The sequence below is a fragment of the Accipiter gentilis genome, chromosome 33 (genome assembly GCF_929443795.1).
Source record: "Accipiter gentilis chromosome 33, bAccGen1.1, whole genome shotgun sequence".
NCBI lineage: Eukaryota > Metazoa > Chordata > Aves > Accipitriformes > Accipitridae > Astur > Astur gentilis.
In genome coordinates, this window is record NC_064912.1 from 2161511 (window position 1) to 2178386 (window position 16876).

At 42.2% G+C, this 16876-nt stretch overlaps 1 protein-coding gene across 5 annotated transcripts in view; it reads right to left on the reverse strand.

Annotated features, from left to right (window-relative positions):
• Positions 1–2454: 2454 nt before the first annotated feature.
• Positions 2455–16876, reverse strand: part of SEC14L5 (SEC14 like lipid binding 5) — a 42939-nt gene continuing 28517 nt past the window's right edge. For 4 of the 5 annotated variants that reach the window (XM_049791821.1, XM_049791824.1, XM_049791823.1 and 1 more), the window contains 9 exons: positions 13511–13700; positions 13081–13169; positions 12474–12544; positions 11663–11834; positions 10843–10977; positions 10299–10436; positions 9229–9474; positions 8641–8819; positions 2455–7508 (listed from right to left, as the gene is read on the reverse strand). In XM_049791821.1, the coding sequence (XP_049647778.1) occupies positions 7403–7508; positions 8641–8819; positions 9229–9474; positions 10299–10436; positions 10843–10977; positions 11663–11834; positions 12474–12544; positions 13081–13169; positions 13511–13700 (1326 nt within the window). In that variant the 3' untranslated portion in view covers positions 2455–7402. Of the gene's footprint in view, positions 7509–7847; positions 7977–8640; positions 8820–9228; positions 9475–10298; positions 10437–10842; positions 10978–11662; positions 11835–12473; positions 12545–13080; positions 13170–13510; positions 13701–16876 lie in introns of all 5 variants that reach the window. The other variant, XR_007504568.1, reaches the window with a different exon arrangement.

The window sequence follows — 16876 nt, forward strand, 5'->3', positions numbered from 1 at the left end:
GTTTTGCATATGGAGTATTTGAAACAGGGGAAAGCCCCAATCTACGGAGGAGATATTTTTTAAAGTACCCAGCTAGTTACCTGAACACCGCCTGAGCTCACTGACTTCACTGGGGAGCAGCTCCCAAGATATTGCTGGGGAGCAGGGAGGGCCTTGCTGCATCACTAGCTCAGCACCCAAAACTGGAGTCTGTTTTTCAAGGTTCTTGCTTAAGAGGATTTTGAGAGATGAGTGCTTCCAGGGATCCAGAATCCAGAACTCCTCCCAGTCTCAACTCACAAGAGGCTGCTGTGAAGGCAACTGGATGTTTTATTTTCTAAAACATACCAATGTCATTTGGGGGGGGAAAAGGCGTTTTAGAAGTATTCTGCTTCTCTTGTATCTGCAGTTCACAAAGTCAGGTTTAAAAAGCACAGCACAGCATCAGCCACAAGATCCCCCTTTCTCCTGTTATGTTAACATTCAGGAAAAAAAGGGGGGGGGGGGTAGGGGGAACCCTATATTGCATTATTTAAATTGGTAGTAAAGTAAATTTGTAGGTGGAATAACCCAGGCAGTTCTGCTTAAAATTGACAAGAGAGAGATCACAAAATGCTTCCCAAACAGATGTGTGCAGCAGTGTCTTGTGGGGCAGGAGAGCTATACTACCAAGGAACAAGAGGAAAAAAACCTGTGGTTGTGATATCCCTGGAGCCAGCTGGAGGGAGTGCTCCATAGGACCAGCCCTTCATCTCTTCCTGGCTCATTCGGAGACCTGCCAGGGGTGCCAGGTTCCAGGTGCCTCACTGACAAGAGTTAAACACCCCAAACTTTTACTAGTGGGAGGAGAACAGCACATGCCACATTTGAAAAAAAAAATAAAATCCAGTGCAATGGAAGAGATTCTTAACCAGAGCAAACCAAGGGAAGCACAAGAAACGCGAATGTTACCAGTACGGGACATGACCAACATGTAAGATTCAAGCCACAAGAAGCTGAAATCCTCAAAGAGCACAGGGAGGACGAGGCTGGGTCTCCTGACATTTTAGGAGTCAGTTTGAAACTCTGTTTCTAGCGTGATGGAGGTTTAGGCATCACAAGACTCTCAGATTTGATCCCCAGTATAAAGCTCAAAGACTGCATAGGATTGCGCAGTCCTCAGATGAAGTAATAAGATCAATAGTAAAACAAGAGGGGATTGAAAAAGAATTTGAAAAACTATGGGTAACAGCTGGAGGTGACAAGAATAAAATACCATCTATTGTGGACCCAAGTGCTATTAGGGTAATATCTAAGGAAGCAGGTGAAGAGGAACCAGCTTCAGAATGGGAGCTATCAGCCCCCCAAATTATTTTTCCTAAACCATGTGACTGGCAAACCCAGAAATTCATAAATTGGACCAAGTTGCAGTCCCAGGGCTGAGGTATTACCAACTTTGAGAAAGATAAAATTAATAACTGGATTGAATGATATGGGGGTATCCCTCACAGAAAACTCCTCGCTGCACTGCAATTAAGTGCTAATGTGTATCCCACCAGGGAATTCCTGGCAAGAGGGAGACAGGAATTGCAAATAAAATCCTGTTGACAATGTAAAGTGGAAAATGAGATGTGTGCTTATATCATTGGGTATTGCCCCACACTACAAGATGCTGGCATCAAAAGACAATCAGTTAGGTGAAATATCGATAACTGAAGCCAAAAAGGACTGGATTGCGTTCCAGGAGCCTATATTAAAAGATGAACAAAATGAAATATATAAGCCTGATCTAGTATTCGTAAAGGGAGATCAGGCGATAGCTATTGATGTGACAGTTCGATATGAAAGTAAGTTGACATCATTGTCAGACACGGTAGCCATGTTAAAGACCAAATTCAAGAACTAACAAATGCCAAAAATACTAAATTTAAGGGATTCCCTGTGGGTGTGCAAGGAAAATGGTATTCTGGCAATTACAAAGTGTTAAAAGCATTGGGAATCTCAAGTTCCTGGCAAGAAAAGATTGCATGTTCTATATCAAAGAAAGCATTATTTACGTCTGTTGATTTTATATATATTTTTGCAAGTCAATCAAGAACTGCTGTAAGAACTTAAGTATTTGATTGTTATCGTTCCGCTGTATTCCTCTTTTGCTGTATTGCCATTTATTTCTTTAATAAAGTTACCCCTACCCTGCCTGCTACATCAGAGGTATTGCTAACTTGACTCACGATGTTTAGAGATAGGGAAGTCCCTGGGTAAAATCTTGGAAGGATCAACCTTGGCACTGGAAAGGGTGGGAGAGTAATAAGGAACTTGTGGTCATGTCACATCACTTACTCTAAATTTGGACAAAAGATCAATTGGAAATGTCAACATTTTACTAATTTGGAATATCATTACCGATTTTGACATGGGTGGACAGGCCACCTTTACTTAACTTGGAAAACCACAACAGAAACATGTATAATTTATATGTGTTTGTGTGGCAGGTACACACACACACACACCCCCCAAACAGGAAACAAAACTTCTCCAGGCAGGGAGAAGAAAAAACCCCAAACCCTAGAGGCAGCAGGTTGAAAATTGACCTGAAACTGATCAATGGAGATATGCCAGGTACACTGAGGTGTTGACCTTTTGGCCAATAGGGAGTAAAATGACCACAGGTCAGATTCAACAAGGGTATAAACAGGGTCCTGCCAGAGGGCATTTTGAATGAGCCCTCCTCAGAGCAGCAGATCTGCAGTTGGGGACTCCCCCTTGGGTTGGGACACTGCCCTAGGTAACTCCTGCAGGTTGAGAGCCCTCATCTTTTAGGCAAGTGATATGTGCATTTTGAGTCATCATTTTAAATCTTAAGAATTCTCAAGTCAGCTGTGCAGTACCGATTCCCCTTATGTCATTGAACCTGTGGTTCACAAATGTTATCGGAGTTCTAACTAACTTTTTACTGAATAATAAATCTGAGTTTTAACACCTGTTGGATTTGACTGTGTGAGCCTCTGTAACACTTTGTTAATTAGCATCAGAATTAATTTACCTTATCTGTGGACCTCTTACTGTGTAAATTTGAGGAAGAGGGAAATAGATGCCAACACTGCTCAAAACATAACAACCACCATGGCTTTTGCAGATGACCTAGTGCTGCTGAGTGGATCGTGGGACAGCATGCAGAAGAATATCAAAATTTTAGAGGTCTTTTGCAATCCAACAGGTCTCAAGACAAGGGGGAAAAATGCCATGGTTTCTACATCCAACCTACTGGAGACTCGTATATGATCAATGACTGTCCTCCATGGCTAATTAATGGCAGCCCCCTCAACACAATTGAGCCTGGTAGCTCTGAAAAGTACTTGAGCCTATGCATAGACCCACAGACTGGAATATCAAAACCAGAACTACCGGAGAAAAAGGATTGGTTACAATGGAAAGTCCTCTTTGAAACCATTTCAGAAGGTGGACATCTTGAAGGGATATACTATCCCACAATTGATCTACCTAGCAGACCATGCTGATGTAAAAGTAACATACCTGGAAACACCTGACCTGACAGTTTGAATGGCCATCAAGGAATGGTTACATCTACCGGCAAGTACCTGTGATGCCATCCTGTATTCCAGTACTCGGGATGCAGGCCTAGGTATTACGAGACTCTTGGGATTGATCCCTAGTGTACAAGCCTGAAGACTGCATAGAATTGCTCAATCTTCGGATGAAGCAACAAGAGCAATTGTGAAACAAGAGGGCATTGAGAGAGAATTTGAAAGACTATGGATTACAGCTGGAAGAGATAAGGATAAAATGCCATCATCTGGGACCCGAGGGGCATTATGGTGATATCAGAGGAGTTGGGCAATGAAGAACCACCTTCAGAATGGGAGATACCTGCTCCAAAAACTCTTTCCAAAACCTTGTTACTGGCAAAAACAAGAATTTGTGAATTGGACCTAGCTGCTCTCCCAGGGCCAGGGGGTTTCCAACTTTGAGAAGGATAAAATCAGCAACAACTGGATTGAATATTACAGAGGCATTCCCCATAGAAAACTTATCACAGCATCACAGTCTACCCTACAAAAGAATTTTTGGCAAGAGGAAGACAAGAGTCCCAAATTAAATTATGTTGGCATTGTCAAGCAGAGAATGAAACCTGTTCACATATCATTGGATAATGTCCCGTGGTACAAGATGCCAGAATAAAGAGACATAAACAACTATGTGAAATATTGGCGCAGGAAGCTAAAAATAAAGATTGAATGGTATTTCAAGAGCCATTGTTAAAACATGAACAAAATCGATTATATAAACCTGATTTAGTATTTGTTAAGGGAAATCAGGCCTTAGCTGTGGATATTACAATTAGATATGAGAGTAAACCAACATCACTGGTGGATGTGGTGGCAGAGAAAGTAAGAAAATATCATCACCTTGGAGAGCATTCATCAATTCTTGAATTTGATAAGATTATTAATTTTAAGCGATCTCCTTTGGAAGCATGTGGAAAATGGTATCAAGGCAATTACAAAGTACTAACAGCCTTAGGACTCTCTAGTTACCAACAAGAAAAGGCTGCGTGTTGTTTATCAAATAGGGCATTATTTACTTCAGTAGATATTGTGCATATATTTGCAAGTCAAACATGAACTACTGTAAGATCTTAATGTATGATTGTAGTAGCAATTGTAATTCTATTGCTTAATGAACTTTTCAGTAAAGTCTTTATCTTTTCTATCTTACATTGAGGGTAAAACCAACTCCTTCATGACAATTAGAGTTAGTGCTAGCCCCCTGGGGTAATTAATTGGAAAGACCTTTTCTGAATATAAATGATAGTATGTGGGGATGTATGGGACTGATTCATGACATGTCATCTATTTTTTAATTGGACATTAATTTTTAATTGGACATGTCATCTAATTTTTTCTAATTTGGACATTAATTTTTTAAATTGGAATGTCATCTATTTTTCTAAATTGGACATTAATTACCAGCCTTGACATAGGTGGACAGGCCACCTTTTCTTAACTCAGAAAAGAAACAGGTATAAGTTTATATATATATATATGTGTTTGTTAAATAGCATCAGAATTAATTAGGGGTAAAGCATTTTACATAAGTGATACACACATGCACTTTTAATTCTGGAACTCCTGATTTTCCAGAGCAAAGGTAGTACTTCTCCCTCTCTACCAGACTCCAGTTATGCTGACATGCCAGAGACAGAAGTTTCATTCATCTGGGAGAAATGGTAAAGTCCACAGAACAACTGCAGAATTCACTGAAATCAGAACTTTCCTGGGGCCTGCATAACTAAGTTACCTGTTCTACTCTCACAGTGAGAGATGCAAGGTGGAAGAGTAATTTCCCTGGCTCCAATCCTTTAAAAAACCCCAAGCAGCTTACATAAGCACATCAAGTTCTTCATCTCCCATTGTTCCAAATACTGGGGCTCTTTTCTCCTTTGTCAATGCCTGGTACTTCAAAACCAGTAATTAAAAAAGCAGGGTTAGAAGGAACTACTTGACACACCTGTAGTTCTCAGCTGCACAGATTCCATCAACCTTAGTAAAAACTTGGTGAGATGGAAAGAAACCCCAAGTCCTTACTGAGAAGCATGGCCATGGATACATGGATTGCTGTGCTGGAGGAAGAAGCCACACTTCCACCACCAGCTGTGCTTTCCCTTGCCCCAAGCCCAGAACTGTCTGTGCTGCTCCCCAGCTGGGGAACTGGAAACTCGGTCATTATAGACCACATTTACCACATTACATGACATGAGCTACTTGGCTGGGATAACCTGAACAACTGCAGGGGCAGTACCCTTGCAATACCCTTCTGTAGGCAGCAGATCTGTGCAGAGGTAACCTCCAGCTGGTGGGGATGAGGTCTTCACACAGCACAGCTGGATCCAAAAGCAGACATCTGTCCACATCACAAGTCCTGTGTGTCTGCCAGCTACAACTACTGCCCAAGGGCAAGTGAGTATCTGACATCTATTCTTGTCTAGGTGGCAACAAAATGAGAACACACATAACTTTGCTACCCAAGCTGATAAATGGATCACTAGCACCTTTGCTACACATCTACTCTGTGGAATAATCAGTGGAGATCATGGACAAATAGGGTATTTTTGGTGTGTTCTGAAGATGCACCATCTTCTTATAACTCCTGAACAGAATCCTTGCTTCTTAATCCCAAGAAACATCCCTTGAGTCCAAAAAGCATTGGACTATAACCTCACCTTGCAGGAAAAGATGACACACAGCCCTTACCCAAAATGCTATGTATGATACAGCCCTTTACACAAGAACACCCAGCAAACACAAAGATTAGAACCTAAGTAGAAAGATTGCTTGGGATTGAAGACAATCAGTTACTCCTTTCTAAAACAAAGTTCATCCCATTAAAAAAGGTGACTGGATTTAATAAATAGTCATTTCTGAAATTATAAATAAGTTAAAAATTAATTTAAAATAAGCTAGTATTTGAATAAATACTTTTCAGTAAGTGCTTAAATACATACATGCTTTTTTTTTTTTTAAGTTTTCTCTTCAAGTTAGCTCTTGTTTTAAAGAAGGAAGTTCTATAATACTGCCATAAAATTTTGTGCCTTCAGGAAATAAAATATTGCTTTTCTTAGCCCTTTATAATTTGATTCAGTTCCCATCCACTTTGATAAGATGGGTCAGATCTACTCATTATTGCTTGTAAACCTGAGGAAAAAGGAACAATAGTCTATCTTTAAGAAAGATGCTGCTTACTGGAGGCAGACTCTCTGCCTGCACTTTCTAGAAAACCATTTTGACTTTTGCATCTCACCGGGTTAAAAAAATCCAACACATTTCCTAATAGCATCCTGTCAGATAGGAAGAGGTTTTAGGTTTGACCTGGAACTGATTTCTGAAACATCCTATCTGTATAAAGGTATTTACAGTTTGCTTCAAGTTCCCACCCCTGAAATGCCCACTTTACTTTCTGATGTGTAACTGGTACCCTGGGCACCCAGAAAACTAGATTAGTTTTGCTACACATGAATAATCTAGTCCTACAGATCAAACAGATAAGGCAACATCAGTCTCCTCTACCACACCTAGGAAAAGGACTGATTGGAAAGAGCCCTTTAAAGTTGAGTAATACATGGATTCATGCAAACTGACATTCATCCAAAAAACACAATTTGTTGAAAAGCCTACTGAGAAGTAAGCATCTGATATAAAATTTCTAAATCTGTCATTTGTATTCCAAGTTTTCACATTTAAAGTAGCTCCCAGAGGCCACTCTGTGTCCAAATGGCTGCTACCTGTGGTCACACGAACGACTACCTCAAGGCTCAGCCCCTGGAGGCTCTTTGGTTTGGTGCACAGAGCAGCTCTGGGCGGGGGTCGGGGTTGGGGTGGGGTGTCAGGAAGCCCCGAGCGATTTTTCCTTGCTGCTGTAGCCTTGGCTATCTGGAAAGATGGGAGCTGCTCTGGGACTGGCTGGAAGATGTCGTGGCTCCACTCAGCTGGGAAAAGCCGCTGTTGCAAGATTCCAGGCTTGACATGGATCCCCTGAGATAGGACAAAACAGATATATTTGTTAGGAAGGCAGATATTAATGGATCTGACAGATCAGTTTACTTTCTATAACACTTACAAAAGTACTTTATTTTTTGTCCCATCATTTTCAACTTGATCTCTAAGAATCTCTGCGTCACGATGAAAAACTAATTTGTCAGAGATATCTTTTTTCCTAGTTACAGGTATCATACCTTGTTTCTTGCAGTTATTCTGGGAGTGGGACACAGCTGAAGCCTCTGTGGGGCTGCATTCACTGCCCCTGAGCAGAAAGGAAAACTCAAGAGCATTCCAAATGCAGCATAGGTCAGCAAATGCAATGCCACTGCTAACCCGAGAACTCCAGCCTGCTAAGCATGACAGTCCCAACTTCAGCGTGTCCAGCCATGGTCTTTGAGCTCCTTCCGCCAAAAGCAGAATAGGTTCACTGTAGCTGTGACTGCCTACTGTTCCTGACACATTCTATGTAGGTAGAGCAACAAGGAACATGTTTGAATGACTGGAGCGAGGAATTTGCTGCTGCTCTGATTCTACAGGATCTGGCCAGGTCACATTCTCAAGGTCACCACCTGCTCATCTGCAAGTCTGTTCTCCCTAACACTTCCTCCAGCTCCTAGCAAAAGGTCAAGTACTTGCAAAGAATTCAAATTACTGGGTAATTTGAAAAGTACCTTTAGCATTAAAGGAGGCTAGGCAAATCCTCCCAAGGCCGATGTATTCACCAGTTCAGAAAGCACTCTCAAAATCATGACTGACATCCTTCTCAAGTGCCAAACAAAATATGCATGACATAGCCCAGCTGATATTTGTTAAGTTACTCCAAAAGTAACTTCTCAAAACGTTCCCAACTAAGATCACAAAACTCCTCAGTCAAAAACCTCCCCCTCTTCAGGTAGCTGTAAGCAAAAACTGAAGCACTGGTCCAAAGGGTCCCTTATTACCTACAGCACTAAAGGAGGTTCTTGGTACAAAATGCCACCACAATCATGTCCATCTAACTTGTCACCAGTGAAATGTACACCCTGCAGAGGTCATTGGTATCTGGATGTTTAACTCGCACTCAGTCCTCTCATTTGGCGTCTCTATTGCAAATTGTACAGTAAACGCCCCCCAGTAAATCTCTTACCTGAAGTCTTTGGATGCAAGCACCTCATAGTAGTATATAAGCTTGCACTTGTGACTAGAAACTTGCAGAGAGGCAAGAACATCATCCACCCGAGGGAGGCTAGTGCCAGAACAGGGCAGAGGACCATGCATTTTCCACTGGAGAATGTAAAAGCCAGGCCAGCGAGTCACATGAGATCCCTGGGAGAGAAAGAGTGCCATCAAGTGACTACCAGGCATCTTAAGAAACAGACGAATGACTTGGCAAAGTCAAAAGAAACTATTGAGCTTACTACTTTGGGGACTATACACCATTCGTTTATTTTACTTGCCTGACCCACACCCCTGTAATGCTAGTAAAAAAACCCAAACGTTATTTTCAATTAGCTTTTTATCATGGATTATTGAATCTCTTTCCAATGGCTCAGTCTAAATTAGGACTGCAATAGCAACCACTTTCACAGGCAATCCAGAGAATGATGACCACAACCACCATTTCTAAGCAATACGTGATTTCCCATGCCATCGATTCCTTCACCGCCCCAGCACCAGACCGTTTTGGAGTTTGCTAGGACTATAAGATCCCTGCCAGGACCCAAACACATCAGACCTGGATGCTCTCGCCTTCCCGGCAAACCAGTGGAGATTCCATACGGCTGTAATCCACCCCAAGGACCCACGTCTTATCAATTAGTTGCATATTGTCCCCAGCAGCAGAGGTACTTGGTAACGTGGCTTCTTTATGACTTGTTTCAGGAGCACGTTTGGAGTGAAAGAGGCTGAACACCACATCTCCCTTCAGAATATCAAAGTCCCAGGTGATGACAGATTCCCCTTCCAGAATCTCCACAACTATCTAAGAACAGAACAAGCACAGTGCAAAGAGTCAAGTCTTCAGGTGACAGCCAGCATATTCCTTCCCACTCTGCAAATATGCTTTTCTTTACAATCCTTCAGTTAAGCTATTGGTCTTGATACCCAAGGAGGATATAGACTGATTCCCATTGCCAGTCTTCTGCCACAGTACATCTCCTCAGGCGTTTTTACCCCATCTCTCCCCTGTATCAGAATTGCTTGTAAATCATTTACTTGTTCTAGGAAAACATCAATGGAACTGAAGCAAAGCATTTGGGACAAAGCAAAGAGCACCTTCTGAGCAGCTACAGACTCCAAAAGGCACTGCTGCTTTTTAAGGAGTCTTAAGCAGGCCAAATCAGAGTTACTCATCATCAGTGAAGCTAGTGGACTGTTTTGACACTTAAGTGCTCTGGTTTTGAACATTCTCTTTTCTGATGACCCCCATAAGGATGTTCCCAGTACATACCTTCTTATATCACCACCATTACTGTCCTAGCTATGCCACTGGGAATGGAAGCTGTACTATCAGAAGGGAAACTGAGGGAGTTTTATTTCCTCAAGAAGGAGGAGGAAGAGACTGTATCTTGCAGAAGATTATGCCATAGTAGAGATAAGCGACACTTTCTCAAATGGCTGTTCTTAACTTCCAATCTTCTAGCTGTTCACTAGCATTAGCCTTCCCAAGAAAGGCACATTGCTGCTGAACCATCTCATGCTCACACTTTGGGAGCCCTTCATTGTTCTGTTAAGGCTGACTAGAAGGAACACATCACTGATATCAGTTCAGCACCTCCTTCAGCCTTATGAGGTTCTGGTCTGTACCTCATGTGGAGCTCCTTTGAGGACACTCGCAGAATGATAGATAGTTTCTGTCCATAACCGGATGTGATCCGAGTTCTCTGGCTCTTCTTCTGTTTGATAAAGTGACTTAGGAACAAGCCCACCTTCTGGGACAGTACACTGGAAGAGTCAGACAAACAAGTATGAGGGTTCGTACTAATCTAATGGTAATGTATCAAGTCATCTGTACTATGAACACTCGCCAGCTGTCAGACACAGAGGATGATACCCTCAGCTGGTATAAGGTTTCACAGTGGGACTAAGTTTACTTGAACTACAATAGTTTATCTAAGCTCCATTTAGAGACCTGACCTCTAATCCCCTTTTCCAGTGCAGCATCACCACTTCAGGATAAAGTCTGCTGTGCAAAATTAACTGCACTGTGCTCAGCCTAAGGGTATCCCAGCCAGAACAGAGGTTTAACCATCTTTCAGAAGGGAGTGGAAGGCCAGAGTGTTGAGGAGGAGGGAATCGAGGGAGCTTGCACATTGCAGATTCCACCTGCACAACAGGAAGGAAAACTCACCATGCAGTCTCCTCCCAGGAAGTCTGGGATCACATCTTTGTCCACATAGTCTACCAGCCCTCCTGGACCCTGATAGTTATTCCCACTGTAAATGAGGAATTTCTGCCTTGTGTTCTCATTGATAAAGGGACTGACCTGAAATAAAAAGCAGACAGAAGACACTACTGTCACAGAGTGAAGATAGAGACAATGTTTATGCTATCTTACACAGATGCTTCAGGCTCTAGAGACCAGAAGGCTTCATCAGCAGGAACACAGACCAGTAGTTGTGTAGAGCTTCACAATTCTGAGCCACTTCCCCAAAGAAAGTGGTAACAAACAGAAAGTGTACTATATTGTCTCACAACCATTCTCTACTGTATGTGAAATAAGTTTGTAATCATCGCACCACATAAGCCTCATGAGAAATTTAACGAGCATGTTCTCACATTCCCAGAACAGTCAGCAGGCACCAGGCAGAACCATATTTATTACTCTTCTCTTCAGTGTCCTCCAGCATGATATTAAAAAATACTTGTCTCTTCCCATCAACATGAAAACCCACCAAGTTTGGGCTACCACTGCTACATAAGGATTTGCAGTTTAGGTCCAACATCCTGTCCTGCCCTGGTGGATGATAGCCACTAGAATCAAATGAGGTACAGGCATGCTATGGCTTGCTCTGTAGCAATGCTGTGGTCTCTTCAGGAGTTGAGCCACAAGATACCTGGAAGCTTTTTCCTCCCTAACTCTTTAAATAAGCAGAACTTACACTGACTGCATGATTTAGCTATTTGTACAAGCACAAGTGCTTATGATCCTGAGTCCAGGTTTCACCCACCAGAGTCCAGAGCACAGGAAAAACCCTGGGTGCTCGCACTATCAAAAGTCTCCCCAGAGTTTCAGGGTAGTTGTCCTCTACAACCTCAATTATCCGAAGCAGGGCCTTTACTCCAGGCCTCCAGAGATGCCGCATATTCAGCCCTTCCAAGTCTACCAGACATGTCCAGGATCTAAAATAAACATGCAGAAAAAGACCTGTCAGAACCTTCATTGCACAGTGACTACTCATTTACAATCCACAGAATATTTCAGTAACACCATAGCCTGTACAGGATCTAGTGAAGCCAACAAAGGGAGACTAGCAGTTCCAATAAAAAGTAGATCTCCACTCAGGCAGCAGACAGACTGAATCCAGTCAGCTTTCAGGTAAACCAGACACCCAACTCCAAAGGCAAGAACATACGCGGTCAGTGTGGAAGAGGGTGAAGGTATGCAGGCCTGTCGCTAAAAATAATTAAAAAATACATTTTAAATGAAAGCGGAATCTGGCAGACAGTGTCTTGTATACAAAAAAAAAGAGAATTTCATGGATTTAGATTAAAATCAGCAAGATAGCAAGATTACATTTAACAGAAGGGGGACAGAAAAAGACATAAGGAAGGACCAATACTTGAACTCATATGAAGCTGTAGAATTTATCTGCATTCAAGTCCCCTACATAACCCCAAGTCCAGGAATAGCCCATAACAGAGACACACTGCTGTCTGCCATTTAACCCTAAGGACATAATCTAAAACCTTCACATGAGCATTCTTCTCATCATGTCAGTTCAAACTCTGTAAGGATACAAGAAAACTAACTATACTAACGTGATGGGGCGGCCAAAGATGTTGGTATTTTCCTCACATCTCTTTTGTCCTTCCTCATTAATTGACAGAACCTGAAATCAAACACAGTACAGACTAGGATTAGCCTGAGTATGACCAAGAAACCAGGACAGCCCAGAGATCTTATTTCAAAAAATACAGAACCCAGAAGTATACCAGTCTGAGAACTTGCAGTGTGCAAAACAGAGAATAAGAACATACATTAAAAAAAGGCTTCTCTACTGAAAAGTTTTGCTCATCATACAAGGTACAGATATTGAAAAATTTAAGATGAAATATAAGAGTCTCAAGATCAAATTATTAGGAGAGCTGCACAAAAGGGCCATGGAAAGCCTACAGCTAAACTGCAAATTATCAGAAAACATCCTTCTGGCCCATTCATACCATTATAAAAGTTTCACTTCTGTCTCTGCAGGAAAACAGAAAAGCTATGCTGTGCCAAAGTCACTAAGTCAACATTGAGTTGCCAGCCACAAAACACAGGAATTACTTGTGTCAGGCAGGTAGATTCCAGCTGCACTATATCAAGGCTTCTAAAGATGCCAAAGGAAATAGAGTTTCTCAGGGTAGAAATGAAAGTGCAACTTACATGTCGCAGCAGCGATTCCTCTCCCAGAGCTTTCACCAAACCTTTTGTGTCCATCTGGCCGAGACGAAGGATGTAGAGTGGTCGTCCATCTTCAAAACAAACATAAGGGTTGAAAGAGGGAAGTACTCTAGTCTCCCAGGCTATTACTCTAGTACCTTTTATAAAAGCCACATTAAATATTTGAAAAGTATAAATATCATATCTAAAGGCAACCTTATCAAAGAGATGCTGCTTTGCACTAGCTCTAGTCTGCCTGATCTGTGCAGAGAAAATAACAAAACTACAGCAAAACAGAGAGGCTATTTACAGGCGTTGAACTGCTTTGTTAATGTTATAAGCATCAATACAACTTTCTCCAGAAATCCCAGATTACTTATGCGGTCCTATAATTCAAACTGCTGTAGTGTCAATGTGAGGGGCAGCTTCTAACCTTTGTCTTGATAATGCCATCCTCCAGTGTAGTATTCATCTAAGAGGGCTGGAGGCCTCCATGACTGTAGGATATAATCCACCTGGTACTGCTTTCGCCAAGACAGTGACTGACAGAGCATTTCTCGAGCTTTGTCAATGTTGAAGTCACGAGCCCTCAGAAATCGAAGGATATGTTCGTCTTTGGGGATCTGAGACAAGAGAAAGTCCAAGGATCAAGACTGGTACGTTACCTGTACCACTGTTCCATAAAGCCTGCAGAGCATGCACCATTTTTATCATCTCTTAAAACTAAGATAACAAATATTAAACCTACATTCCTTCTCCCTCCCTCCTTAAGTAATCCAGCTGAATGCAGCAGATGGTGCGAAGAGCACAAAAGAAGCAACCAGTTCACAGCCTGGAGAAGTCTTTCACTGATCTGGTTGCCAGAAGCTCCAGCACTCTGGACTGGCAAAAGTTTCCCTCAGCTAGCTATCCACAAAGACAAACAAAATACTGGATGAAAGTGAGAGAACTGCAAGCTTACCTCCCCACATAGGGCAAATTAGCAAAGGATGGAAAGCATCCATAGGTAACACATTAACCAAGTTAAGCATGCATGGTTTGGAAGGGGATCATGACTGTACAGTCTTCAAATGACTACCCACTAGCACCAATGCCAGCTCTTATGCAGGCACCTCTCCTGTTTTGCTGTTGACCATGCTTCCCTGGTGTTGTTTGAACAGGAAAGCTTTTGTGTTCTTCCACAGGCTTCCCTGCCCCATCACATCATACTAATTCTTGCCAAAACAAACAGATCAACCAAAACTACAATATACCCTCTCTGTATCACTCATCCCAACACTTTCTATCAGTAATTCTAGCATCACAGGCACAAAAACTTTCCTAAACCAAGTCTGTGGAATGGCTTATTCCAACCTCCTTCCCAATCTCCCATGTTTCCTCGGGAGGGGGGGTTGGGGGGTGGGGGGTGGCAGGAAATCAAAGAAAATTTGCCAGTAATACTAAGCAGCAGGAATTAACAATAAACCTAATAGATTCCACCTTCACCCCAACTTCCCCAAAAGCATTTGACCTCATTTGCTACATCAAGTTTCCACTAAAAATTCAAGTTCTGTCAAGCAGGGATAGTCTCCTCCAGAATATCTGTACTGTGCTTAGCACAATGCAAGCAATCTGAGCCCTGCTGTAATACAAAAAAAGCATGTGTTCAGGAGTCAAAGCTCTTTTGTTTGTTCATTGACATGCTCACGAAAACAGAAAGCAGGGAAGAAAGCAAAGCAGCCAGCAGTGTCAGGCTGGGAGCAATCTCAGTTTCACAAGCTGATATGAAGCTGCAAGAAATATTAAGAATTGATTCCACCTAAAGAAAGGGGTACAGTTCAGGCAGCCTAAAGCCAAGCCTAGAAGCACCTGAAGAGAAGATGGGAGATTAACACTGTTCAGCATATTCTAACACTACAAACACTGCATTTGTATGTCATCGAAAGGAAAAGGGCAGCCTTCCCAAATAGGATCTCAGATGTGTTTAGAAGAATGCCACCAAAACTTTCTGCATCATAGCATGATTAAAGACAGCAGTTTTCATCAGATGATTTGCATTTGCATTTCTGCTGCTCAGAGGAAGTTGTTATTCACAAGACAACAGACAAAACCCACAAACAACTACAAAAGCCCCTCAATCTCCTGTAAATCCCAGGAGAGGGGATGGCTGTTAGGTTTTGTAACCTTTCAAACCTACACTTACTGTACATAGCTTCAGGTAAGAGGCAAATTCAGTGCTGCTGTTTGGACCAAAGGCAGGAAGGTCTGAGGGGACTTACTCCACAGTGGAATTAGTCTCTTATCTTTGTCCAATCAAAGCAGTAACTCCATATGCAAGAAAACGAAGTTTTCATTTCAGCCTGGCTTTCCATTTACTAATGAAACTATGTGTACTCTTCTACATGGTACAGAGCCATTGACTACTAGCTTTAAGTATCTGCAATTTTAACACCATTTGAAGTTTGTTTCTTCAACTACTCAGCTTTTTAAAGGATAATAATTGTGATTCTAAAGGATAATGTCTGCTTTGAAAGGAACAGGGAATGGATAGTGAAACAGGAGGAAGAGGACAAAAATTAGAAGGGACATTTTCCAAGAAACAGGAGATCTACAAATATTTTTTGACAGAGGAATAAGGACATCCCTGCTCCGAATTAAAAGAACAGATTGTCACAGCAAGGTAACAGCCTCTCCAGGGAAAACAAGTCATGTAGGATAAGTTCCTGATTTTGTATTATTCTGACAGGCAATCAAGAGAAGCAAACAGGGGAGTAGTAAGGGGGTTTAGAATAAAGTTTCAATAGCCAGCACCATCCTTCCTACTTGTTCAAGACTACATAGGGAACAGAGCTCACAAAGCCTACACAAAAGGTACAAGACAGCTCCCAGCTGTCACTAAAAGCACTCAGCAATCAGCTGTACCTTGCCAAGGTACCTACACAGCAAGCAGCTGTCAGGAAGAACAAGGGATTGCACACACTCACAGAGCTCCAAGCATCCCAAGAGGCAGTTGTTTCACTTTTTGCTCATGTGCTGTCACTTCTACCTTCTTCAGCTTCCATTCCCCAGCCTCTGACTAGGAGGGATGGAAAAAAAACAACCCATAGAACAAAACAGGCTAATGTTTAGACTGTGCTTCTTTCACCTGAAACCAAGATCCTTGCAGATCACATGCATGGATAAAGTCTCACTGCCTTACTCTCATCTAGGGCTTGTTTTCAGCTGGATACCCAATAGCTGAGATATCTCCTACCACACAGGAGTCCACACTGTTTTACTGGACAGGTCACCGTAGACCTGAAAAGCCTCACGTCCTATATTTCAGAGTATAACTATGCGTGGGGATTGATCTCTGCCCTTTGTTTTGCACCTGCTTGTTGTCAAGCACCTTTTATCTGACAGGAAGCTGAATTAGGGGAGACATAGGTCACAACCAATACTTAGTAGAGCCCGTTTTATTAGTTAAGCTGTTATTATCAGCAGGTAACTATTCACACAGTTCACTCTCACACACAGTTACCTGGTTAGTTGGGAGGCCAGCCCCAGTTGTTTACTTAGAGGCAGAGCATCACAGTGACATAACAGCTTGCAGGTAGGTGTTCAGACGGTCCTTCAAGGGGTCCTTTGTTCCATTGGGTCTATATATATTCCTGTAGTCTCTACCTGCATCTAGCAATCACCATACTCTTGGACATGGTCCAAGTTATACAACCTGTTGTTGATGCTACTGTATACCAGTGGCCTTGGACAGATTTGGCAAATGCTTGGTGTTCTGAATTTATCAGCTCTTACAGATTCAACAGCATTGTTAGTTTCTGGA